The following is a 26,679-nucleotide window of genomic DNA, read 5'->3' on the forward strand; positions in this document are numbered from 1 at the left end:
GATTAGAACACCAGTTTTTTTCCTTGGTGTATTTGTTTTTTTGAGATGGGGTCTGGAATAAGCAATCTTCCTCCAGGTATATGCTGGAAACATTGGCCTTTCCTAATGAGCTTCAGTAACTTCAATATCAAAGCAATAAAGTAGGAATTATCATCAGAAGAGTAGATTTCCTGAACATGCCACAAATGCTGAGACAGGGATATTCCTGATTCTTAGATATCTGACATGTTAAATACCATAAAACTATTGTCTATATGGGAAGTGGCTGATTGTCCACTGAGAATTATAACATGTGAGACTTCAAACATGAATGCTCAAAACATGGTTCTCACTTTGCTAAGATGTCAAAAAGGAGCTAATGAAGATATCTCTAAAGGCTCATCTGGCTTCACGCTCTGTAATGTAAACCATTTGATTAGCTTTAATTCCCCTCAGTTACCTTATGTTGGAACCCCATGTTACCTATGCATGAAATGGTTAAAAGGCAGTTATAGAAGGACATCAAGAGTGTAGATTTCACTTCAAATCCTTAGAAATCACAAGTATAATCGATGCGAAATGTTCTATAACACAGAACAAGCTGAAAACCACAACTCAACCTTTATAGCTCAGAATAATTCATGTGAAACCTGTTACATTTTATTTGTCAAAAATGAACAGCTTCAGAATAAATCTAATGTAACTTTTCCAAAAAACACCAAAAAGTACAGTGTAAAGCACCTCCTCACTAAATACAAACTTTCATTTTGTGATGCACTGCATCAATGTTTTGCATACACCTTGATGCAAAGGAAAATTTAAGTTGCACCCTGTTTAAATTAAAAAAAAAAAAAAGACTTCAAAAACTGAACAAGGATGACTACAACCACATTCCAAGAAAGGGAATTTTCCTTCAACAAAGCATATTGTTTTGTTTATATACAACATGTTAGCACTCAAGAGTTTTAACTTAGTTGTATCAAAGGCAAAATTCACTTTGAAAGAAAATTAAATTACAATGCATGAAGAGCAAACATTTACTATACCAAAGACACTGTTTTTCAATGTACTTATGTCAACATTTGGGCAATTTTTAAGATTTTTTCCAAAAAACGGAATTACTAATACCTCTGTATAATAACATTTAAAACAACAGGAAACAAAGACTTTTATATTGTATTTTCACAAATTGTTCCAAAGATAGTGTTCATGCTCAGTTGTTTTTCCTTTGCTTTAAAATAAGCTACCAGCAAACCACTCTAAAATGTTTTGTTCCTGAACCAAATATAAATATTCATATTGGCAAAAATGTTTTATAATGAGTCCTTGGCCTCAATGAAAAGCATCACAGCTAAGGAGAAACTAGAGTTTATTTTCAAGTTCTATGATTGGCTTCCAAAAATCCCTTATCAAGTAGAAGTACTGGCAAATAACAGACATTGAGGATCAGATTTGGATCTTTGGTATAAGCATGGAATTGTTGCTGATTTTCCATGACTAGCATAAGCCAGTAAGAAATTCAAAGAGCATCAAAGACAATGGAGTCTAGGATGCAATGAAGGCGGGTGGGAAGCATAGTACTTTGTCTCGTTTTACAGAAGAAATCAACATCAGAGATACTTGAACACCCACTCGGAGACTTGAAATCATAGCAAAACAAAAGGTCAAGCTTCAAAATGATCACACTTGATAACCTGTAGCTGGGATATGTCACTGCATTTTGGCATTTTACTGTAATTCAAATTGTATAACTATGTGAAGACTCTCAGCACTATCTTGGCACAGCAGATCTCCAGATTAAGAAAGAAACCCTTTCTCTCTATAATGCCTGAATTTTGAGTGATACAAGAAACAGTGAGCCGGGTAGTGGTGATGCACACCTTCAATCCCAGCACTTGGGAGGCAGAGACAGGAAGATCTCTGTTGAATTCGAGGCCAGCCTAGCCTTTGAATTTCAGGAGAGGCTCCAAAGCTACAGAGAAACCCTGTCTCGAAAAACAAAAAAAAACAAAAACAAAAAAAAATAAAAATAAAAATAAAAAAAATAAAAATAAAAAAAGAAACCGAGTGAACGTGTACAGTTAAGTTTAACTTCATTATAATTTTTTTTTCTTTGTGACACATACAAGTAGATTTTTGTTTGGGAGGGTTGTAAATTATTGAACTTATTGAGCTTTAAAAAAAAACTTTTGAATATGAAGCAAAGGATTTTATGTCTAGCAAGTGTACTGTCAAAATACAGGATTCCATTCTTTTAAGAATCTGTGGGCACTAGACTCAAATCAGCACTAAATTAAGAGTATAACTATAACCCAGGTTTTTATTTTTTACTGTTTCCAATCCTTCGATTTGCTACTGTTTTTCATGTCTTCTTCATTTACTAAAGACAAACTATAAGGGTTTGTATTGAACATCTCCTGCAAGGCTCTGCCAGATAATTATGCAAATAAGCATTTCTAGCCCTGACATGTTGTGATCTAAGACTAATCCTGAGAGCCACATTCTTATTAAAAGTTCAGCACTAAATGCTTAGAACTCAGGGGGGTTTACTCTTAACAACAACTGAAAAAAAAAAAAAAAAAAAAAAAAAAGAGCCAAGTTCTAAGTTCCATAAATCTTAAAGGCCAAAACTGAAATTCTCCTACAGTTTAAAAAATATCATTAATGACAACTGTACTTATTACCCCAGCACATTAATGATAAGTGACAGCAACATAGGGGTATATTCTTATTTCTGAAGTTTAAGGTTAACCATGGCAAAGTCTACAAACTGGACAGAAGTGATGAGATCCTAAATACCACACTCATAAAAAATAATCAATTTCTATATTTCTGTCTTCCTTCTGCTTCACGAGGAATCTAAGAAGTCAATAAAGAATTGCTTTGTTTGGGCCAACCATGAAATCTTTAAGAACAGATAGGTATATTCCCTGTTATTCTTTCAGGGCATTATTTATACATTAAAAAAAACCTTCAAAAATAAAGTTATTTAGGCTTGTGAATATTCTGAAGTAAAGTTTCTTGAACTTCTCTGACGAACTCTTCAAGCAATTCAACTTTTCAAACAGTCATCACTTAAGAGTTCCTTTGCCGTGGATCTATCCCACAGTTACAAAGCGGCTTCCTCCTTTGTTGAATGTGAGAGTGGCTCTTTGTTCTTTCAGTATCCCAAATCGTTCATTCAAAGTCATCCCTGTCTACAGAAAAGGAAGGAAAAATTAACTTGACTGAAAAAAAAAAAAAACATTTCCTTTATATGTGATCTAAAGATTAATAGTAATTAGTAACAGCCATACGTAAAATCTTGAATTGCGTGTATAATTTAACTCTAACAAAAATAAGGCATACATAATTAAGTTGCCTATCAGTAGCTCTAGAACTTACAACTAGGTAGTCCAAGAATCCTTATCTTCCCATCACTATAATGCCTACATTACATATTATATAAATACATGCATACTACTACTATTGTCTGTAACAGACATTTGATACTTCTATCTGAATTAATTTGTGGCTCTGCAAACAGTTACAAATTCTAGTGATTCCTTTGGTAAAGAGTTACTTCAAATGGTGTTGGCATACACCTTTGATCTAGCACTCAGGAAGCAAAGGCAGGTGGATCTATGAGTTTGAAGCCAGCCTGATCTTTACCAAATACGAGGCTAGCCCCAGGATATACAGTGAGACCCTGTCTCAAAAAAAGAAAAAAAAAAGCAACCAAAAAAAGGTATTTGTACCCAGAAATGGTAGCCTACTTCTAATATCCCAGGAGGCCAAGTATGAGACTATGACTTAAAAAAATAATAGAACTATTGTTATTTCAACTTCTGAGTATTCAAAATGAAGTTTTTAGCTGAGTGCCCTATAAAAATTCAAATAAAACTTGGTTTGATTAACAACTAACAAAATACTTCCAAACAGAGAAGAAACTAAGAATATGATCAAAATAAAATACAACAAATTTGTTTCTTTTTTTTCTACGTTTGGTATTAGAGACTGTACCAAGGACTTTGTCTATGATAAACATGTACTCTCTCATGAAACAAAACCAAGTTCCCCCACAACCCATTACTTCTAACCTAATTAAATACCAGAACCTTATTTCTGCCAAGCTGTTTTCTAATGAAGTGTACAACGAAATTCAACATAAATTCACAGTAAAAACTCAGAAAATTAATAAGATGGGAAGTCCCTCAATCTGATAAAGAGGATCTACAATAAACTTAAAGCCATCAGAGATATGCATTTAAATATAAAAACTATTTTCCTAGAGTTTGAGAGGAACTACAGACAGGCAAGCTGTAATTCTCAACATCTGACAGAAAATAGAAATGGAGAGGCCACAATGTAGACCTGAAAACAGCTAGAGAAGAGGAGTGGGAGCAAAGAGCGGGAAGGCCCCGAGTGTCCCCGCAAGCATGCTTGGGATTGGTCAGTATCTGAAGAAAAAAGGGAAAAGGCAAAACTATACTTTTGAGTTCAAGCTCAGAAAAGTGGGCAAGCTCAGGTGTGAAGATCTGTAAACAACTGTTAACAGTATTGCACACATGGTTAACCTTTTAATGCTTTTCCTCAGGCTTTGGAACACAACAAGCACACCAGTCCTACTATGCCTATTCAACACTGTAGTCAATGTGCTAGTCATTACAATAAGAAAAAGGGTTTTAACACTGGAAAAGAATTTAGAGAATAAACAAGTATTCATATAGAAAACCCTAAGAAATCCAGAGATTGACTATAAAGTTCAGTACTTTTTTTTAAAAGTAGTTGATCAACCAAGGTGTTTTTATTTTTATCTTTTAAAAATCTGTTAAGTATTTTACGTTTATGGGCACTTTGTTTGCATGTACGTATACATACCAAAAGAGGGCATGGGATCTCATTATAAATGGTTGTAAGAAGTCATGTGGGTGTTGAAAATTGAACTCAGGACCTATAGGAGAGCAGTCAGTACTCTTAACCACTGAGTCATCTCTCCAGCCCCCTAAAGTTAAGTAAACTTAACAAGATCAAAGAATACAACAATATACAAACTGTCGAAAACCACAGTGAGATATCAATTTACACTCACTTGCCACTATACTCAAAGTGACAGATGACAATAAATGTTGATAGGAATGTGGAGAAGTTTAGGAACCCCATATATGCTAAAGGAATATGAAAGAACATAGCCACCTCTTTGGGAAACAGCTTGGTAGTTCTTAAAAAGGTTAAATGTGGAGTTAGCATAAAGTCTACCAAAATATCAAATATAGCCATTGGCACTTAGAAAGGAAGGAAGGAAGGAAGGAAGGAAGGAAGGAAGGAAGGAAGGAAGGAAGGAAGGAAACATGCTAACATAAAAACTGACAAAACAGATTTATAGTAGCCAAAGAACATAAAAACTTCCAAATAATTAAAGACGGCAAAATGTGACATACACACGTGATGAACATTATTCAAATAATAAAAAGAAAATGTTAATCTGAATGAAACTTTAAATAAATTATGGAAGTGTAAGAAGCCAGTAAAAAAGTTCATATACTACAAGATCTGATTTAAATGAAATGCCAAAGTAGGCAATCTATGAGACAAAAAACAGATTAGCAGTTGCCTAGGGGTTGGGGAAAGGGTTAGGCCACCCCATTTAATTTGCTATAAAATGATTTTGGTTATCAGAAGACTGTCAATGAGTGGTCCAAAGAAGTATGTTTTTTGTTTGTTTGTTTTTGTTTTTTACCTGTTTTCCCACACTATTTATGTCAAACTGTAGAGGGACACCTTTGGGAACTTTCTTGACATCAGACTGCTCTCTTTTTGTCAAGAATGAGGGCACAGCAGTACGAGCTAATCGTGGTTTCTGAGGTCTAGCAAAGAAAAACAGTTTCAGTTAGTTTACCAGATAAAAGTACTCAAAATTTCTTTACACAAGGTCAAGTAAATTACAGCTATTACATTGTGCTCTCAAACAGTAAAATTATCATGCTGGCTCTTGATGGACTACTCTACCAAAATTTATAACTGCTCCTAGAATATCTTTTTAAAGTATAACTTATTTTTAAAAGTTTTTTTTTTTTCCATTTTATGTGTGTGAGTGCTTGCCTCCATGTATTCATATGCACCCATGTGTGCAGTGACCAGGAAGCCAAGGAGAGGGTGTTGGAGCCCCTGAGATTCAAGTTACAGACGGTTGTGATATGCCTTCTGGATGTTGGGAACTGAATTCAGATCCTATGCAAGAACAGAGAGTTGCCTCTCCAGCCTTATCTATACAACATGTTTACCAAGTTAAATGATTGGTGATTTCTAAGTCATGGTCCTTTAATTAAATTAACCTATGTTTTCTAGTGCAATACATATAGTGAAATGGTTAGTCCAAGATAACCCTGAACTCACTATGTATCTAAACCTGGTCTTAGAACTCATGGCAATCCTTCCTTCTGCCTTAGCCTCCCAAGTATTGGGACTAAAGGCCTAGTTAGTGTCACAATTACTCTTTTTCCTTGCATCTCATTTTATCCTAACTTAGACAGCATACTCTGAGCACAAGTTCAATATTTTTCACTTTCCTATTACATCTGAGAGGTTACAATTTTTGAAGGAAAGAAAGGAAGGAAGAAAAAGACTTACACCGGACACTGTACTGCTCCAGGGTTGTCAATGGATACAGTCAAAATTCCTCCATTTGTGGTGGAAGTACGCCATCTAGGATTCAAATTTTTCTTAAAAAGCAAACTTGTAAATCTTTTTTTTTTTTTTTTTTTGCAAACTTGTAAATATTACAGTGCATCCCAAGGAAAGATACTCATTCCACCTCTGCCCACCTCTGTCTTAGTGTACCAGCTGAGTGTTCCACTACCAAGATGAACTCTCAACTCTAAACTACACATCTGCAAAGGAGCCATTCATTTTTTAGATCTCTCTCTCTCTCTCTCTCTCTCTCTCTCTCTCTCTCTCTCTCTCTCACACACACACACCACACACACACACACACACACACACACACACACACACACACACACACACGCTGGACCCCACCAAGATCTAATTAACGCACCAACATCTTAGGTGTAGGAACTGCAAACCTGAATTCGTGAGATGTTTTTCAATGCAATGAATATACAGACATTTAAAAAAATTAAATGCAGAGGAGTGTCTAATGAAACTAACAATCTCTCACCCCAGGTGCACCATTTCTAATCTAGAGGCAGCATTTCTGACCTTTCCTGTTTGCTCTGACTGCCAGCTACTTCTAGTTCATTAAACAAGATGCCTATGTAAAAAGTTCTTCCTAGACAAAACAAAACCCAACAACAACAACAAAAAACTTCCCAAGCTGAAACAAGGCCTTCAGCTTCCCTCCTAATTATTTTCATGGTTATATTATTATTTTACTTTTCATTGCAATTTAAAACTCTGGTTCGTCCAATGGCATCTAATTTCAATTTCTGTTTGCTTGTATGAAAGTTTAATAGCCTCTCTGAATCGTTGCGTCTGTAGGTTTTTAAGATTATCTTTATTGAGATAAATACCAGCCAAACGCAAGCCAGAGCAGCGAGGCCAGGGAGAAGGGGAAGGAGAAGGGGCTTCCATGCACTCTGCGGCCCTTTAAGAGCCCATTCCACATCATCCTGACCTCACCTTGACCACACACCTGTAGCCAGCCTCTAACAGGCGTGGCTTACTGTCCCCTACACCTCTCTACTTCTTTCCACCTTTTTCCCCAGCTTGTATCTCCTCTTTCTCCTCCTCCTCCTCTTCCCCCCCCCCTCTTCCTCTTCAGTCTCATTGGGTCTCACTATGTAGTCTAGGCTAGTCTTGAACTTGGCATCTTCTTGTATCAGCCTCTAAACACTGGCATTACAGGTGGATGACACAATAGTGCGAGCTCTACCTCTATAATTTATATTAGCCAAAATCTGGCATACTTTCATTATATTTTTGCCAAGCTATCTTTTGCTCTATTTACATTTGACTCTCAAAGCTCAAAATAGGTAATGCATGCTGCCACACATCTGTAATTCCAGCACTTGAGAGGCAGAAGATAAGGAGTTTAAGGCTTAGGTCAGATGTCATTGAATTTGAGGCTGAGTCACATGAGACCCTCTCCCAGCATAAACAAACAGTATATAATACCACTATTACATAAATGTTCATTGAAGAAGCACACACAGGCTATGATTATTATTTACAGGCTATGATTATAATTTTCTTCCTGTAGTTTTTGGTTCGTGTCTCCTGTGCTAAAGGATACTGCAAGCATCAGGTTGAAATAATTTCCTATGCTAGCTGCTCAAAATCACACTTCACTGTAATTATCATTACATCTGGACTGTGACCACCTTTATTTTATTCTACAAAAACTTAACTTCTTTTATTTTTTAATTCCAAATTCGGGGGCTCAGTTGCTGCTCCTCTAGAAGACCTAGGTTCAATTCCCACCACCCATATGGCAGCTGACAACCACCTGTAACTCCAGTTCTAGGGGATTTGGCACCCTCACACAGACACAAATGCAGGCAAAACACCAATGCACATAAAAATAAATAAATCTTTAAAAAAAAAATAGAAGTGCCTAAAAAAAATTCCAAATTCTGGCAGCTTGAGTAGAATCAGAGCACTATACAAGTCACACTTGGGAAGAAAATGGACAGAAGCTGACTTTTAAAAGACTTTTACAGGGTTGCAGGGAGAAAAATTTCTACTGTGCTTGTGTGTTTTATAAATTTTCTAAAAGCTTTATGGGATTCTATTCTAGGCATTCTCTAAACAGGCTAATTTGTATAAAAGAAAGTACAGAGAAAGAGACAAAGAGAGACAGAGAGGGAGGGAGGGAGGGAGGGAGAAAGAGAGAGAGAGAGAGAGAGAGAGAGAGAGAGAGAGAGAGAGAGAGAGAGAGACAGAGAGAGTAGTGGATACCATTTAAATTCAATAAATAGTGAAGAATTAACTTAGTGACTCAGTACTAAACAGACATCTGAAAACCTGAATCTTTTGGGGACTAAAGAAGTGGCTCAGTGATGTTCTAGCACATGTGAGGTCCTGGGTTCCATTTATCAACTGCAGGAAGAATTCATTTTGGGTTTCATTAATTTTTGCACACTGAGACAGATGGCAATCTTATGAGTTTAGAAATGACATCTTAAAAAACCAAGGTGAAACTTACTGACGAGTTCTCTTTGCTACCACATCATCCAGCAGTTGTTCTGTGTTCAACTGGGCCTGAACCTAAAAGGAAATAAAAACAACAAAACCCCAGCAGATCTCAAAGAAAATAAATGGTACTGAATCTAAACGGAAATAAAAACAAGACCCCAGCTGATCTCATAGAAAAGAGAAGATTTAAGGGCAATCGGCATTGCTATTATAAATTGTCACTTTACAACCCAGAGTAAATAAACGTGAACATGAGCCCAGGAGGGGCCTGTTCCGTGCTAGCAACACACTCTGTTGGGGCCCCTGGATCAGAACAAGTGCAAACCCAAGTTTATTAGTAAATAATCAAGCTAAACTATTGTAAGATGCCACTATACAAGCAAGAAAAAGACGGGAAATAGAAAAAAACATCTATTAACAGAAAGAACTAACCTAATGTCTTGCTTTCACAATAATACATACTTCTCCCTCTCACCAACAGTCCAAGCCTATGAAAACCAAAGGATTCACTGGTAGTAAAGGAAGCACAACCAGTGCTTTTTAATACCTTCAGGCCTCTTCTGAAAAGAAAAGTTGCCTGACGAGTATCTTTCTGATGACTTAGTTTATTTCCACTCCTGGTAAAGTTAGCTGGAATGTTATTTCTGCAACAAAAAACATGTATGAGTAATCTCAGCCTCTTTGTTTTCAAATACCTTGAGAAAAAATAAGCAAAACAGTTAAACTCAAAAGCTTAAAATCTGATAAGCATGTAATAGAGACTCCAATTTGCTTTCTTATTTATAAAGTTGCTAAATTTGATTTACAAATATTTCCCTCTGCAATATACCACATAACAACTTGGTTTTGAATTAATCTATTTCCCAAATGTTCTATTCTCTAATATTTCAAAACTTTCTATCCCTAAATTTTGTTTCTTAAATTACAATTTACAAGATTAGTTCAAATCATACCTAGATACACTCATAGTCAATCTGAAAACACAAATAAAGACTTGTGGCTGGAGAGAGGGCTCAACAGTTAAGAGCACTGGCTGCTCTTTCTAAGGGACCTAGGTTTGATTCCCAGCACCCACACAGTGGCTCACAACCATTTGTAACTCCAGTTCCAGCAGAGCCAGCATGCTTTTCTGACCTCTGTGGGCACTGCAAACACGTGATTCATGGACATACATGGAGGTAAAACACCATACACACAGAACAAAAATAAACTTTTAAAAAAAAGGATTTGGAGCCTGGCAATGGTGAAGGCTGAGGCAGAGGATCTCTGTGAGTGCAAGACCAGCCTGGTCTACAAGAGCTAGTTCCAGGATAGCCTCCAAAGCCACAGAGAAACCCTGTCTCCAAAAAACCAAAAACCAAAAACCAACAAATAAAGCAATTTAAGAAATATCTATGCATCCTAGGCTGGTGGTATACTCCTGAATCCCAGCACCTGGAAGGCAGAGGCAGAAGGACAGTTTCATCTACATGGTTACAGGGCTACTCAACAAGACTATCTTAAAAAAAAAAAAAAAAAAAAAAGAAAAAAAGAAAAGGAAAAACAAGCAAAACCCAGAAATATTTATGTAACTTTCTAGCTTGCCTATTCCCAAAATAAACCATATTATGCTTCAGTGTTTTAAGAGTCAAGGCTGAAAATAAATCAATTCACCTTTCATAATTTCCAATTCTGAATAACTATTATCCAAGTGCTAGGATTTTCACCAAAATGATTACTTTTACACATTTTGTTTTATATGTTAAGGGAGGTAAAGAAGTCCAGAGAGATAGCTCAGCAGGTAAAGGCACTGGCCACCAAGCCTGACAACCCAAGCTGGATCCTTGCAATCTACATGGGAGAAAGAATGAACTAGTGCCCTTGAGTTGTCCTTTGACCTCCTCATATGCATCATGGTACACATGTACACATACAAAATTAAAAAGTGGTACTTATTTTTGGGGGTGGTGGTCAAGACAGGGTTTCTCTGTGTGGCCCTGGCTGTCCTGGAACTCACTTTGTAGACCAGGCTGGCCTCAAACACATGGAGATCCACCTGCCTCTTCCTCCAGAGTGCAGGGATTAAAGGTACATGCCACCACCACCACCACCACGTAAAAAGTGGTACTTTTTAAAAAGTTTATATTAATGAAACTCCTTAATATTATTGTGTCTAAGAAATAAGAAAGTGCCTACAGAATGCCTTCCATCTTAGATTTCAGATAGACATTTCAAGTATCTTTATTTTTTTTTTCCCCTCAGTGTTAGGGATGGAACCCTGGGCCTCCCACATGCTAGCTTAGTGCACCGAGTCACTCTCCAGACCACAGCAAGTAACTGTACTGAAATGACCTAGTAAGAATCACTGTAAATCCACTCTTCTGAGCATCCATCAAAGAAAGTATTTTGTACACCGTGAGAGTTAACCTTGATTGGCAACTTGGCAGGATTTATAATCACTATGGAAAGAACTCTCTGGACATGTCTGTAAAGGATTATTTAGATTAGATTACACTGAAGGAAGAAAATACATCCAACATAGAGAGAAGGCACCATTCTGTGGTGGTTTGAGTAAAAATGGCCCCACAGGCTCATAAACTTGAACACTTGGTTCCCAGTTGGTGGAACTGTTTGGGAAGGATTAGGAGGTATGGGTGGCCTTCTTAGAGCTGAGAGTGTCACTAGGGGTGGGTTTTGAAGTCCTATAATTCCCAGTGCTCTCTTTCTCTTCACTTCCTACTTGTGGATTAAGATGTGAGCTCTCAGCTACTGCTCCAGAGCCACATCTACCTGCTGCCATGATCCCCCACCATGATGGTCATGGACTCTGAAATATTAAGTCACAAATAAACCATTTCTTCTACAAGTTGTCTTGGTCATGGTGTCTCTTCACAGCAACAGAAAAGTAACTAAGACACATTCCATGGGTTGGGGACCCAAACTATAGAAAAAGGGAAGTGACTCACTCATCCGTTTCATGTCTGTGGACACTGTCACCAACCTGTTCTTGCTGCCATACCTTCCCTGCCACGATTAACTATTACCTAAAACAAACCCCTCCTCAAGTTGCTTTCATCACATCTTTCGGCACAGCAACAAGACAAGTAACTAACACAGATACTTCCAGATAACCCATTCTTCTCTTCTCTTTGAGTACTTACTTTCTATTTAACTGGTTAGGTCTCTTGAGAACTGCAACTGGTTTCCTTTGTACTTCATTTTGTCTCAGAAGGCTTGTCTTCCTTTTTAACGCTGGAAAATATCGTTCTATATTCTTTTAGAAGGTAAGACAACTGTGTTAATCAGAGTGCCATCTATTAACTACCTTACTACAATAAACATTTTTTTGTTATTTTTTGCTTTTGTTTTTTGAGACAGGGTCTCTATATAGCCCTGGCTGCCCTGAACTCACTCTGTAGATCAGGCTGGCCTTGAACTCAGAGATCCACCTGCTTCTGCCTCCCTAGTGCTGGGATTAAAGGTGTGTACTACCAAGCCTGACTAACACTTTCTTGCATACAATAGGGAGAGAAACTAAACTAATTTGAACTTTTCATAAATGACTGAAAAGATGACAATCAGATTACACTTAAAAAATACCTAAGTTACTGGGTGGGAAGGTAAACCAGTGATGGAGAAATGCTACTCTAGCACTCAAGAAAAGAATCCAAGGCACACTGAGAAAGTTCTTAGGTCACTGGGGGAACTGTGACAACCCTACCCCCTCCTCTTTCTGATTTCTGGCCATGAGATGAACATTTTGTTCCACTACCATCTCCTGCCATGACCTATTTCACCAGAGGCCCAAAGCTATGAGCTCTGTTCCTTCTCAACTCCCAGCAGTAGCACCTACAAACCCCTAAAAGTAAGGCCAAAATAAACTTTACTCCTTAATTATTTCAGCTATTTACAACAATACTAAAAAGCTGACTAACACTGTATGTTAAGAATAAAGACAAATTTCCAAAACAAGTATGTGAAAAAGGTATTTTACTAACAAAGAGGGTAGAGTATAATATAATAAGGTAGAGTAGGATTTAATAAAAATCAAACACGTGAAATATCTTTTTTCTCCATATATGTAAATTATTTCCATCATATAATCCTAATTCAACCTTCCATAGTCCTATGAAGATGTCTCCAAAATCCTTAACTGTATGGACCATTTCTTATACATTACCTGCATTTTTCTACTGCTTTAAGCATGAGAAGTTCTTAATAAACATCCACTGACAATGGTTAAAAAATAAACAGTATTTAAATATTTTCTTGAATATTTAACTTCGATTTATTTCATTCTTTCTTTCTGTCTTTCTTTAGACAGGGTCTTTCTACATTTCCCTGGCTATTCTGGTACCCACTATGTAACTCACAGAGATCCACCTGTCCGTGCCTCCTAAGTGCTGAGATTAAAGGTGTGTACAATCACACCCAGCCTGTTTATTTGTTTTCCTGAGATACAGTTATACTATGTAATCCAAGCTAGACTCAGATTTACAATCCTCCAACCTCCATCTTCTAAGCATTAGGATTTTGAGGCAATCATAGCTGGCTCCATTTTTGTTTTAAACAGATTTTTTTTTAAAGATTTATTTATTTATGTTTATTGGCATGTTGTCTGCAGGTACATTTACACACCTGAAGAGGGTACAGTTATAGACAGTTGTGAGCTGCCATGTGGGTGCTGGGAATTGAACTCAGGACCTCTGGAAGAATAGCCAGGGCTTTTAACCACTGAGCCATCTCTCCAGCCCCTAAACATATCTTTATTTACTTATGTGTGTGGATGTACATGCATTTGTGTAAATGTGTGTGGAGGACAGAGGTGAATCTCAGGTAATTCTTCAATAGCTTTCCACTTTATCTTTTGAGAAAGAACCTCACTGAATATGGACCTCACCCATTTCAGACAGACTGAATGGCCAGCAAGCCCCAGGAACCCGCCTGTTTCCATCTTCCCAGTTCTCAAATTACAGGCTGTTTTATGTGGAATGAACTAAGGTCCACATGCTTACACAGCAAGTGCCATCCTGAGCCATCTCCCAGAACCCCCTTATTGGTTCTTAGAGATTATTTAGAAAGAAGGAAATGCCCAAGCATTTTCCTTAGTTATGCATATTGTGTATGAGTGTAGGTTTGTGAATATGCATGCAGGTGCTTACAGAGGCCAGAAGAAGCTGTTGGAGGCCCTGAAGTTGGAGTCACATGTGATCATAAGCTTCCTGACATAGGTGCTGGGAATTAAACTCAAGAACATGCAAGAGCAGCATGTTTTCATATCCCTGGAACAATTTCTCTAGCCCCCATTCCAAGCTTATTTTATCTTAAGTGATAGCATCAAAGACCATTTTATAGATAAATGTGAAGGGTTCCTCTATAAAATGTAATTTTTCTTATAAAGTACTTGGCATGTCGTAATCATTTGTTATAAGTTAATTCTTAACTTTCCTTATGCCAGGTACAGTGGTGAAGTCCTATCATCCAAACCTCCCTTGGCAAGTAAAGGCAGGCGGGTTCAGTTGTTCAAGTCATCTTTGATTAAACAGTGAGTTCAACTCTCCCCCAATCAAAAACAGGAGACAGAAACTAAGTTTACTAAATGTGTATATGGATGTTTCTTGTCATTGTTTCTTAAATACAGCAAAACAATTATTTATACAGTATTATAATGTAATAGGAATTACAAGTAACTAAGGGATGATGAAGTTCACAGGAGAATGATCATATTTTATATGCAAATACTAAACTGACTTTGAGCCAAGTGAACATCTAAGTATCAAAGAAGTGTCCTGGAACTAATTCCTACAGATATGGAAGGACAACTGTATTAGAGGATGAGGTATATTTATGAATGGTAAAGATCTCTACTTAGCTACTGAAATGTTTATGTTAATCCCAAAGTACTTCATCTCAAAAATAAAAACCAATCTGGGAATGGCAGCACATACCTTTAATCCTAGCATCTGGAAGGCAGAGGCAGGCCAATCTTTTTTTTTTTTTTTATTTATACAACATTCTGCTTCCATGTATATCTGCACACTAGAAGAGGGCACCTCATTAGGGATGATGGTTGTGAGCCACCATGTGGTTGCTGGGAATTGAACTCAGGACCTCTGGAAGAGCAGTCAGTACTTAACCTCTGAGCTATCTCTCTAGCCCAAGGTCAATCTTTTTGAGTCTGAGGCTAGCCTGGTTTACATACTGAGTTCCAGTACAGCTAGGGTTATATAATAGAGAGACTGTCTCAAAGATAAATAAACCAAAATAAATAAATTACATATTAAATATAAAAATCAGAGAGCATGGCATGAAGGAACATGACTGTAATTCCAGCATTTGAGAGGTGGAGGCAGGAGTCCAAAGCTAGCTTTGGTTACATGAGATTCTGATTCAAAAAGATATATTAAAAATCAGGACTGGAGCTGGGCAGTCGTGGTGCACACCTTTTTTCATCCCAGCACTCGGGAGGCAGAGGCAGGTGGATCTCTGTGAGTTCGAGGCCAGTCTGGTCTACAACAGCAAGTTCTAGGACAACTAAATCTATACAGAGAAACCCTGTCTTGAAAGATAAACAAACATAGAAAAAACAAAAAAAATCACTAACAGTAAGTGTGTGACACACACACACACACACACACACACACACACACACACACACACACACACAGGAAAATAGTATCTAGCCCAGGATTAAGCCATCATCCTACCTTGTCACTTAGAGGTGGACGATTCATAGGACTAATTCCTTTTCGAATTCCAGTTGCTTTCCTAGCAGCAAGGCCAGTGATAACTCCATAAGGACGTCTCTTTCCAGGCAATACTCTTCCTCTACGGCTCACACTAGTTTTACCAAAACCTGTAGAAGGAAAGGACAACAAAAATTTAGGAATTCAACTGCAGAGTTGATCAGCTATTTTACTTGTGAAACACAGTGTATGTGGTGATGGGGATCAAACTCACAGACTTACAGGTGCTATGTAAACATTACCCTAACATCAATTTCCCAATAGGACAGACTAAACCAACTTGTGCAATACACTAACTACTAATTTATTTGTTTTTGACACAGGCTCTTGTCTCACTACATAGTCCTGGCTGGTCTTGAAATGCTATGAAGATGGGCTTAGCCTTGACTTCATAGCAATCTTCCTGTTTTTGTCTCCCAAGTCTAGGATTACAGATGTGTGTCGTCATGTTCAGTAGTGGTCACTAATTATATGTGGCGAGTTTAATCTGAACTGAGATGGTACAGTGTTTCATTAATGATTTTGTATTTTATGTTAAAATGGGTAATATACTGAATATACTTGTCTAAACCAAATTCCTTAGTACATGGTTCGAATTTTTTTTTCTATTAGCGTTGATCTACACTAGAGTCACTAGCTCATCTTCCATTTACTAAGTTACAATTTGGTTTCTTTACTTTTAGCCTTACTCTATTCAAACTGCTTTTGCTGAAATCTTCACTAGAGTGAATGAACTTATTTTAAACTCTGCAGCATGTAACATCACTAAGTTTGCTATTCTGTTAAATAGCTCGCCAATTTATACACTTTTTAATGATTAAAAAAGCTCATTCTATACATATATGAAATCATCAAAGAACAAAATAGCCTAAATAAAAAAGCTTGCTGCATATTTTTAGTTTCAGCTATATTTAAGTTAACTCAAAAAGTATTACCACATGGTAAGCATTCCCTGTGTATTAGTTAAGCACCTAAGGGTGAACTGAACCAACTTTTCACATCAACTAAATTCATATGTTTATGTAATATTTTATAGTATATACATTAACACTACACTATGAATATTATTCCATGTTTCTTGTATCTTTTTATTATATTACTTTTAGGTATGCTACACTCAGTCTAACCAACTTCAGTTATCTGTTTTGTCTTTTTGAGAAGGGGTCTCAGGTAGTTCAGGCTGACTCTAATTTATTATCCAACAGCATGGCCTTCAACTTTCATTTCAGTTACTTCTAACATTTCTACACATCACTTCAACATATTTCTAGAAGATGAAATGCTAGGCCAAAGAATAAGGCAAGCTCTTAAGGACTTTTACTTACATTACCAAAAAAAAAAAAAAAAAAAAAAAAAAAAAAAAAAAAAAAAAAAAAAAAAAACCAAATGAATGCATTTACTTGTATTTTTAGAAGCATATGGTAGAATTCCCTTTTTCTATGGTGGTGCAAGCCTTTAATACCAGCACTCAGGAGGCACAGGGGATTCAATCAGGGTCTTATTTATACTAGACAAGTGTTCTACCACTGAACTACATCCCAAGTCCTCTCCCTTCCCTCAAATAGTCCTCCTTTGCTTTCATGTCATATATATATATGTGTGTATGTACACACACACACACACACACACACACACACACACACACACACACACACGATTCTGCATATGAGAGAAAATATAGTCTTTTCCTTTTTAAAAAACTATTATATGGAATTCAGTTACAATTTGCATTATTTTCTGGAGACTTTTCTTTTCCTCTTGGTACTTGAGCTTGAACCTAGAGTCTTACAAGTAATTCTGTATTTTTAACCTTGGGATTTCTATTAAATGATACCTTCTTATTTCCAACAATAATACTTCAACTTTTTAAAATTTCCTAATGCAACAGCCAGAAATTTTCAGAGATTTAGCTAGGTAACTACTTTGATGGTGGGCAGTCTCATGTTAATTCTGATTTAGGGGAGAATATGTCTGGGATAATGAGCAGTCTCAATTTAATTGATTTTTAGGGGGAAAGTCCTTAGATGACACCTGTAACATTGTAAAGTCTCATTGTAAAAATTAAGATTAAAGTAATTTTTTTTTTTAGCCAGGAAGTGGTGGTGCAAGCCTTTAATACCAGCACTCAGGAGGCACAGGCAGGTAGGTGGATTAAGGCCAGCCTGGTCTATAGACAGCAAGGGCAACACAGAGAGACCATGGCAGGGGTGGGGGACAGAGAGAGACAGACAGACAGACAGACAGACAGACACACACACACACACACACACACACACACACAGAGAGAGAGAGAGAGAGAGAGAGAGAGAGAGAGAGAGAGATAGATCTTGGGGGCTAGAGGATGGTTTAGTGATTAAGAGCACTGGCTGCTATTTTATAGTTCCTCAGTTCGACCTATTTCCACGAACTGCATGGTGGCTCACAACCATCTATAGTGGGATCTGATACCCTCTTTTGAAAATAGAGGTGTACATGCAGATAGAGCACTCACATACATAAATTTCTTAAAAAATAATTTTCTTTGCTGTAGGATCTCTAAGGGGAAAGTAATAGAATCATTTCCAAGCTTATTAACTCCTGAATCTTTATGTGTGATATTCTTACCAATAATTTTGAGATCAGAGTACAAGATAGGAAAGCCTGTTATGCTATGGGATGTGTGAATCATTATTAATTTATTATCTTTCAGCTCCCACAGCTCATCCTTTACTATCTGCCTCTAATAAGAACACTGCTTTATCAGTGGGCATGACACTGTTGTCAGTAGAGGAAGCTAGGGAGAGTCTAGAGAATGAAGGAATTTTTCTTACAGGTGTCACTGTGCTTCTCGAGGTTTGTTCCTGTGCATGGGACACTAAAGAACATTCACCAGCCTTCCTGCCCCCACATTTTATACCCTCAGCAGCACTTGTCCAGTTCCCATCACCACACATCCGTAGATAACTTCCCGCTGAGTCACATTAGGACAGAAACTCAATACACTTCTCCTGCCATCCAGGAGGCTATGGCATGGTCTCACCCTCTCTAATAAGATCAATTCTTGTGTAGGGGAACTGTGTTTTGTCCAGGTATGCTCCTTCTCAGGTATTCTCAGTCCTAGAAGTATTGACTACTATTAATTTTAACAGAAAAAAAGCAATAAAGATACAAAATGACTAATTAAACCATATGTGACTTTCTTCTGGAAAGATTAAATTATGTTGTGTGAATTTGTATATAAAATCTGACTTGTCATTTTATTTGTGTCAACTACTAAAACAGCTCATGGTACTGTCAAATGCTAATTTCCATGAGAACCTAATGAGACTGATGCTTCCATCTCACTTTTGTAGGTAATGCAAGGAACAATGATCAAAGAGAAGAACAGATCCATGCTCTAAATGCAGGTGTATGTAGCTCTAAAATGGTCGATGAAAAAGTGAGCTTTGTACTAGCTGTTAGAAAATGAGCATTTGAGTAGGAAGGCAGACACAAAGAATTTCCGGTTAGTGTAACAACTACAAGACATGAATGACCACAATATATTGAGAAATGTAAGTCTAGGGGAGGGTAAAAGTGAATGGAAGTACTTGGTATAAATCATGTAAGGCTTGGAACGGACATAGTCTATGTATGACAAAGAATTCCCGATAATATTATATCAGCTTACTATTAGTATCTTAGACCCACTGGAAGAGAGGAAGAGAATGTGGTAAGACCATTTAGGATAAATTCCACACTAACACTCAAGCACAACTTGATAAAGGACTACAAGAGGAACAAAAAACTGAAATTACTACACAGGAGTGAGTTGGACTTTTATCTTGCTTCAGTTTACTTTTCAATATATATTTGATTGTTCTTTCCCCTCCCCACCTCATTCCCACTCAATCTCTCCCCCTGAAGAGTGAATTGCAAAGCAAAAAAGAAACGTTGAGAGTGAATCCATTTTTATACCATAGTTTCCAGCAGATGAAACAAACAAGACTAACAGGAATAAACCTGAGAGCAAATAATACTGTTCAGAGTCTACCCTTTAATCTCTTCCACTTCTCAATGTCAGCGTATAGAACACTGCTCCCATACTCATTATTCTTTCCACTGTGTTGTGATTTCCAGGCACAGAGGATGCTGGGAAGAAGGGTAGAGATGACAGGAGACGCTGAGTGAGCAGTACGGGCACTATGGAGATATGGTAATAAAGCCACAAGGCAGAAAGTAAGTTAATAAAAATGGGTTACTTTAAGTTCTAAGTGTAGTGATATTTTGTTTGTAATCTAATAAAGCTTGCCTGAAGATCATAGTGCAGAGCAGAGCCACTAGTTAGCCACACACCTCTAAGCCATTAGTTAGCCATAGAGGTCAGGTAGTAATGGTACATACCTTTATCCCAAAACTCAGGAGACAGAGGCAGATGGATCTCTGTGAGTTCAAGGCCACTCTGGGCTACATGAAAATAAATCAGTCTAAAAGAGAAATAGAATTCACACCTTTTATCCCAGCACTTAGGATGACATACCTTTAATCCCAGCCATTAGAGAGGAATACAAAGCAGGAGCTCAGTGCCGTCTCAAGGCAGTCTAAGGAAGGATTTCATGGAGTCAGATCGCCCATTTTGGTCTGAGGTGGGGGGTAAGAGCTAGTGGCTGGCTGCTTTGCTTCTGGCCACTTTGCTTTTCTGATCTTCTGCTTTAACCCCAATATCTGTCTCTGGGTTTTTATTATTTGTGCTATAAGAGCTAGTTAGAAACAAGCCTAAGGGGCTGGAGAGATGGCTCCAAGGTTAAGAGCACTGACTGCTCCTCCAGAGGTCCTGAGTTCAATTCCCAGCAACTACATGGTGGCTCACAACCATCTACAATGAGATCTGGTGCCCTCTTCTGGCCTGCAGGCATACATGCAGGCAGAACATTGAATACATAATAAATTTTTTAAAAATCGTAAACGAAAAAAACAAGCCTAAGTTATCGGCCAAACTTTCATAATTAATAAGAAGTCTCCATGTGATTATTTGGGAGCTGGCAGGTGGAACAGAGAAAGATCCACTTACACCATTCTTTCACTTCTCTTATCCATGAGAACTAGACTAGACATAGAAAAGTTATCTTTCTTTTGAAACCCCATACTGGTCCTTTCCATGAATTTCTTTCAGATATACATCCTTTGCTTTAATAATTTTAGGAGCCTCTGAGAAATAACTGAAGTTATGAGGCGGGAGCTTTCACTCTTATATAATGGACCCCAGAGGGTTCTCTACCCCTTTCTACCACATGACATTATCACAAGAAGTCCATGGGCATCACCCCAGAAGGCTCTCATCAGAATTTGACCCTGGTGGAACCCTGATCTAGGACTTAGACACCAGAACCAAGAAATACACTTATTAGGAGTTTATAAACTACCTAGTCCATAATAATATGTTTTAAAGCATGAACTAAGATACCGATTCTGTATTTAGGCAATTTAAATTATCACTTGTCACAGAGACTCAGGAAGAGTCTATCTGCATGAAAGAATGACAATGCCTTGATATAAATGCAGTTTTCATCTCACGTAGCCTTCAGTCTTTAGGATTCTCTACAGGTGTCCAGATAACATTTTGGTCACCTCTGTTGTTTGGTTTGATTCTACCACAAGACATTAAAGTTATTTTTACAAGTGTTCAATGAGTTTCTAAGTTAGTATTTTAGACAAGGAGTTAAAGACTTCAATTATGTTTTCCAGCCAACAAAATCATACTATGATCATCTGCCAATGGCCATCTGCTATTATTCTGTTCCCTTAAATAATGTCATTACTGATACCACAAGTGGAAATCTAAACTCTTCTCAGCCAATTGGATAGTAACAACAATCCAATAGCAGCAGCAGCTCTTCTATTTTAAGCTAGTCCGTCATCAGAGCCTAACCCAGTGCAACATCAACCATAGGAGTTGCTAAGCTTCCCCTAGATATCATTTACCTCAAGGCTCAGATGATAACCCCATAAAAGGATAATTTTTCTTATGCATCATGGATCAAATCAAATCTCATTTTATTTGTCAAATCATACTTTCTCTCAGCACAAATTTCTTATGTGAAGTCTATAATATTGTATCTTTAAAAAATTTATGTGTATGAGTGTAATTTATGTGTATGAGTGCTTTGCTCTGTGTGTGTGTGCGCGTGTGTGTGTATGCGTGCGTGCGCGTGTGTGTGTGTGTGTATGCGTGCGTGCGTGCGTGCGTGCGTGCGTGTGTGTGTGTGTGTGTGTGTGTGTGTGTGTGTGTGTGCGCGCGTGTGCGTGCCTGCCTGCGTGCACACCTGGTGCCCACCAAGGACAGAAGATGGTGTTGGATGCTCTGGAATTGTAGTTATAGACAGTTGTGAGCCACCATGTGAGTGCTGGGAATCCAACCTAAGTCCTCTGGAGAAGCAGTCTGTTCTCTTTCCTGCTGAGCCATACTGTAACCACCCCCCACCCCCACATACTTATCTCCTATCATCTTGTCCCAACTTTGGCTGTTGTTTTTTTAGACAGTCTCACTACATAGATTAAGCTGGCCTTGAACTTGCAGCAAATCTCCTTTCTCTGCTTCCTAAATGCTGGACATGCATTGCTATGCCCACCAATGACATTTTAAAAATTCTATCTTCTCTAAGTTATTTGTCACTAGAAATTATCTCCTTAACGTAAGACTGTATCTTTATGCATTTCCAGAACCAGGCAGGTTCAAATCATTTATCAGGTATGTAAAATATTAATAAATTCTATTTCTGGATACTCTGAACTCTAGATGATTACTTCAAAACAAAATATATAAACATACAATCATGGTACATTAAACATGGCATATTGAAAAACATTTGCAAAGGAATCTTTAAATCAAAAGAATTACATATTTATTTCTAACAACTAAATACCTATCACAAAATGTACAAACTAGATTCATCTTTTCAAAAAATTATTAGAGGTTAAAGATATGGTTTAGCTGTTAAGAGCACTAGCTGCTCTTCCAGATAACTCAAGCTCAGTTCCCAGAACCTAAGTCAGGTGGCTCACACCCACATGTAACTCCAGCTCCAGAGTCTCCAGGGTCTGACTTCCATCAGCAACTGCACTCACATGCACACACCCCTATATATAAATAAAAACAAAAAACACATTTTTTAAAACTCACTAAAGAACATTGTTTCCTGTAGGTTCCAGTCTCAGTAATATTTTTGAATACATGCTGATATATTACCTGTTAAACATGTTATTCTCAAACAACTGAAGATTAATTTTTGCTTTTCAAAATATAGAATAAGAAATTAACAGTTGATTAATTTGGCAAAGTTATTTTCTGTCAAAATTCCATCTATTGTAGAAAATGTTAAAACACGTAAGATTCTCTTATTCCACCCCTTCCTACCCACCAACAAGCGTTAAAATTCATTCCTAACCCTGTTTTTTTTTATCTTTTTTAAAAATTTTTATTGATTCTTCGGGAATTTCACATCATACACCCCATTCGCTCTTATTACCCGGTCATTCCATGTCCACCCCCATTGTGCCGTCTCCTAAAATTAAGAAAAATAATAATAAAAGATGTATTTTTCTAAGTCCAACTTGGTTATTCATACATTCACCAGAACATGATCAAACCCTCACTGGCCTGCCCCTTTAGCAGAACTGAGTCATCCCCCTCTTGTACCCCCACCAGAAGCAATCAGTTGAGGGAGCCACCCTCAGCATCCTTATCACACTTCATAATAGTTCTCTTCCATGGGTTCCTGGGTTTTGTGAGGTGGGACGTGGGGGAGGGGCTGAGAAACAGGGGTTGTCCCTCCCTCCCAACTTTGTGTCTACAATTGTCAATGCCACTGCAGATGTAGCTTCCAAAAAAGTTGTTTTTTATGTGAAAGACTTAAGTTTCTTTTTATTTGAACAAAGGTTTATTCTAAGATGCTGGTATCATTGCTAAAAAGTTAACTTATAATGTATATGTTTAATTATTGCTCCCAATCTATTTTAGAACAAAATGATTATAGGTAAAGCAGCTGTCAGATTATCAAAAATAACTATACATGCACATTATTTAATTACACCTACAACAGTCTATTTAGTGCCACCTTTGAGAAATTTACAAATAAAGTTCTTGGATGATAAGATAGATAAAGAGCCTGGAGGAAAGCTGGGCAAGGTGGTGCAGGCCTTTAATCTCAGTACTTGGGAGGTAGAGGCAGGCGGATTCTGTGATTTTGAAGCCAGGCTCGTCTACACAGCTAGCATGGCCACACAGTGAGACTCTGCCTCTAACTAAATAAATCTGCAGTAATTTTCTTTGCAGAATAGCATTCTCCTTTACAAAGTGAGTTTGTTCTTGCTATACTTAGACATGCTTTAATTCAAACTGAGAATTTTCTAGTAATAGAGCTGTCCCTCAATAGAGTCAGTTATCTTGTGGTACAGCTTGCTCTTTCACTGGACAAACTCTAGCTGAGGTCAGTCAGTTATCCATCAGACTGTCACTGGGAGGGACACAGGATCTGATTCCATATATGACCTTTGGCAATTCCAAACTCTAAATCTAATTTAAACTATTTATAAACTGAGATTACTCTTAAACAACTTAGTATTTTAAGGATATCAATCGGCTATTTTAGGACATATTTCTTTTTATCACATTTTCAAACCTAAACAAAAATTTGAGAGTAAATAAAAATCACAAAGTGGTACTGATGCATTCCTTCCAGGGTTTAAGTCTACCCTGAACATATTACACTATAAATTCATAAATAACAGCTTTTTAAAACTTACCAGAATTCTGCTGGATTCCCCACCGTACTCTCATCCTGAATTGCCGGGTACCACTTTGCTGAAGTCTTCTATTTAGTCTTGGAAAATTTTGCTTCTTTCCTTCCTTTCTATTCAGTTTGATAATATCATCTACAAAAGAGGGAATGCCATAATTATTTTCATTTTGACATAATGAATAAATTGCTCAGGCTCTTTATAGTCAATAGATTTCTCCTATATTCCTAAACTTAGTCCCCATTATTATTATCTTAGCTTTTTCAGACAGCCTCAGTGTGTACCCATGGCTGGTTTTGAACTTACTATATGGCTTAGCCTACCTGAACTCCAATCCTTTTCCCTCATCCCAAGCTTCAATCAGCCATTGTACCTGATGAAATGCTTGAAAAAAGTTTCTGTAGCAAAAGTTCCGATCAACAGAGAAAAGAGGATCTACCAACTAATGAGTTCTGCCAGGGAGATGGGACAGCAGGTAGATTTAGCTCAATAGTAGTGTTTGCCTAGAACATATAAAGCCTTGGGTTCAAATCTAGTACTACAAACAAGAAAATGTATACTCTTGCTGTTGGAATGGTGGCACGTGCCTGTAGTGCCAGCAAAAGGAGGCAGAGGCAGGAGATCAGGAGTTCAAGGGTTAGCTTTGACTACATACTGAGTTTGAGGCAAACTTGGGCTCTCAGAAAGACCCAACCAACCAACCAACTCAAAAATAGCAATAAAGACCTCAAAAGACAAAATTTCTAAATTCACCTGAATCCAGAAAACATTTATTGTGTGTACACTTTAGGCAAATAATTCAAGTGTAAGTAAGTAAAGGAAACAAAAGTGTGAGACAGTCCTCATTCTCAATAGTTTAAATTATTTATGGAAACAGGCAAGCAAATACCAACAAAATTAACAAGTATCATCATAAAGGTATTGTATTCTGATTCTGTTTCCTCTAGCAAAGTCATTCATAATTACTTCTATTCTGACCTCTCTAATTCTGTAAGCTTAATTATTCCAAACACACCATCAAACTACCTCAGAATAATTCATAAACATCACACTGTATTAATACCACAGTGAACAATGTAAAAGATGAGAAAATTAAATATATTTCAAATTCTTATTAAGTGCTAAAGGTTACTAGAAGCCAACAATACACTCATTCAAAAAATATCTGAGCCAGGGAGATGGCTCTGCAAATAAAGGCACCTACCTCCTGGCCTGATGGCCAAAGGAGAGAACTGGTCCCCACAAGCTGTCCTCTGACTTCCATACCTTTCCATACCCTACTCATGCTGTGATGTGCAAGCCCAGACCCAAAGAAATAAGTGTCAAAAAAAAAAAAAAGGAAGAAATATCCAAACACAGCTGGGTGTGGTGGCATTCAATTGTAATCCTGGCACTTGACAGAGTGAGGCAGGAGGACTGTTGTAACTCCAAGGGCAGCTTTAGCTACATAATGTCACTCCATCTCAAGACAGAGAGGATGAAGGAGGGAAGGAAGGAAAGGGAAGGAAGGAAAACTCTCTAGTCCCTAAGCCAAATATTAATTGTGATGACTGACAATGCAAATAACTAAAGAAACTGCACTGTCAACAACTTCCTACTAAAGCTAAAGGCTATTCCAATAGTTTTTCCAAATAACTTTAACCATAGAGATGTCAATATAATTAGTTTTTCCTAAATCAGAGAAGGAAATACAAGAGATTATAAGGATCATTTTTTACATGATTTATATTATTTCTCACATAAATTGTTCTCTGGACTAAATACAGCAACATGCACACAAATATACAAAAATACATGTAATTTAAAGTACTTCAAAGTACATAGTTGTTTTCTTGATACCAATCTCCAACTGCAAAATAGCTTGCTAAATGTAAAAACATAAGGGCTGAAGGTATAGCTCAGTGGTAGAGTGCTCCACACTAAGCACTCCTAAGAACTTAGGATTGATCCTCACTACCACTTAATAAAAGACACTAAAAACCATTTGTGTTAGCCACATTTCTCCACTGAAGAAACACACACACATACACACACTGAAAGGTGTTTGGGGGGGACGGAGCTCATAATTCCAGAGGCTTCATTCCAT

At 37.4% G+C, this 26,679-nt stretch overlaps 1 protein-coding gene across 1 annotated transcript in view; it reads right to left on the bottom strand.

The window, feature by feature from the left end:
• Nucleotides 1–614: 614 nt before the first annotated feature.
• Fyttd1 (forty-two-three domain containing 1) overlaps nt 615–26,679 on the bottom strand; it is a 30,025-nt gene continuing 3,960 nt past the window's right edge. The window contains exons 2-9 of the mRNA XM_027412829.2: nt 24,600–24,728; nt 15,801–15,949; nt 12,255–12,367; nt 9,662–9,758; nt 9,125–9,186; nt 6,589–6,663; nt 5,699–5,825; nt 615–3,176 (exon numbers count right to left, since the gene is read on the bottom strand). Coding sequence (XP_027268630.1) covers nt 3,078–3,176; nt 5,699–5,825; nt 6,589–6,663; nt 9,125–9,186; nt 9,662–9,758; nt 12,255–12,367; nt 15,801–15,949; nt 24,600–24,728 — 851 coding nt within the window. The 3' untranslated portion in view covers nt 615–3,077. The remainder of the gene's footprint in view (nt 3,177–5,698; nt 5,826–6,588; nt 6,664–9,124; nt 9,187–9,661; nt 9,759–12,254; nt 12,368–15,800; nt 15,950–24,599; nt 24,729–26,679) is intronic.

Source organism: Cricetulus griseus, chromosome 4, assembly GCF_003668045.3.
Source record: "Cricetulus griseus strain 17A/GY chromosome 4, alternate assembly CriGri-PICRH-1.0, whole genome shotgun sequence".
In the NCBI taxonomy this organism is placed as follows: domain Eukaryota; kingdom Metazoa; phylum Chordata; class Mammalia; order Rodentia; family Cricetidae; genus Cricetulus; species Cricetulus griseus.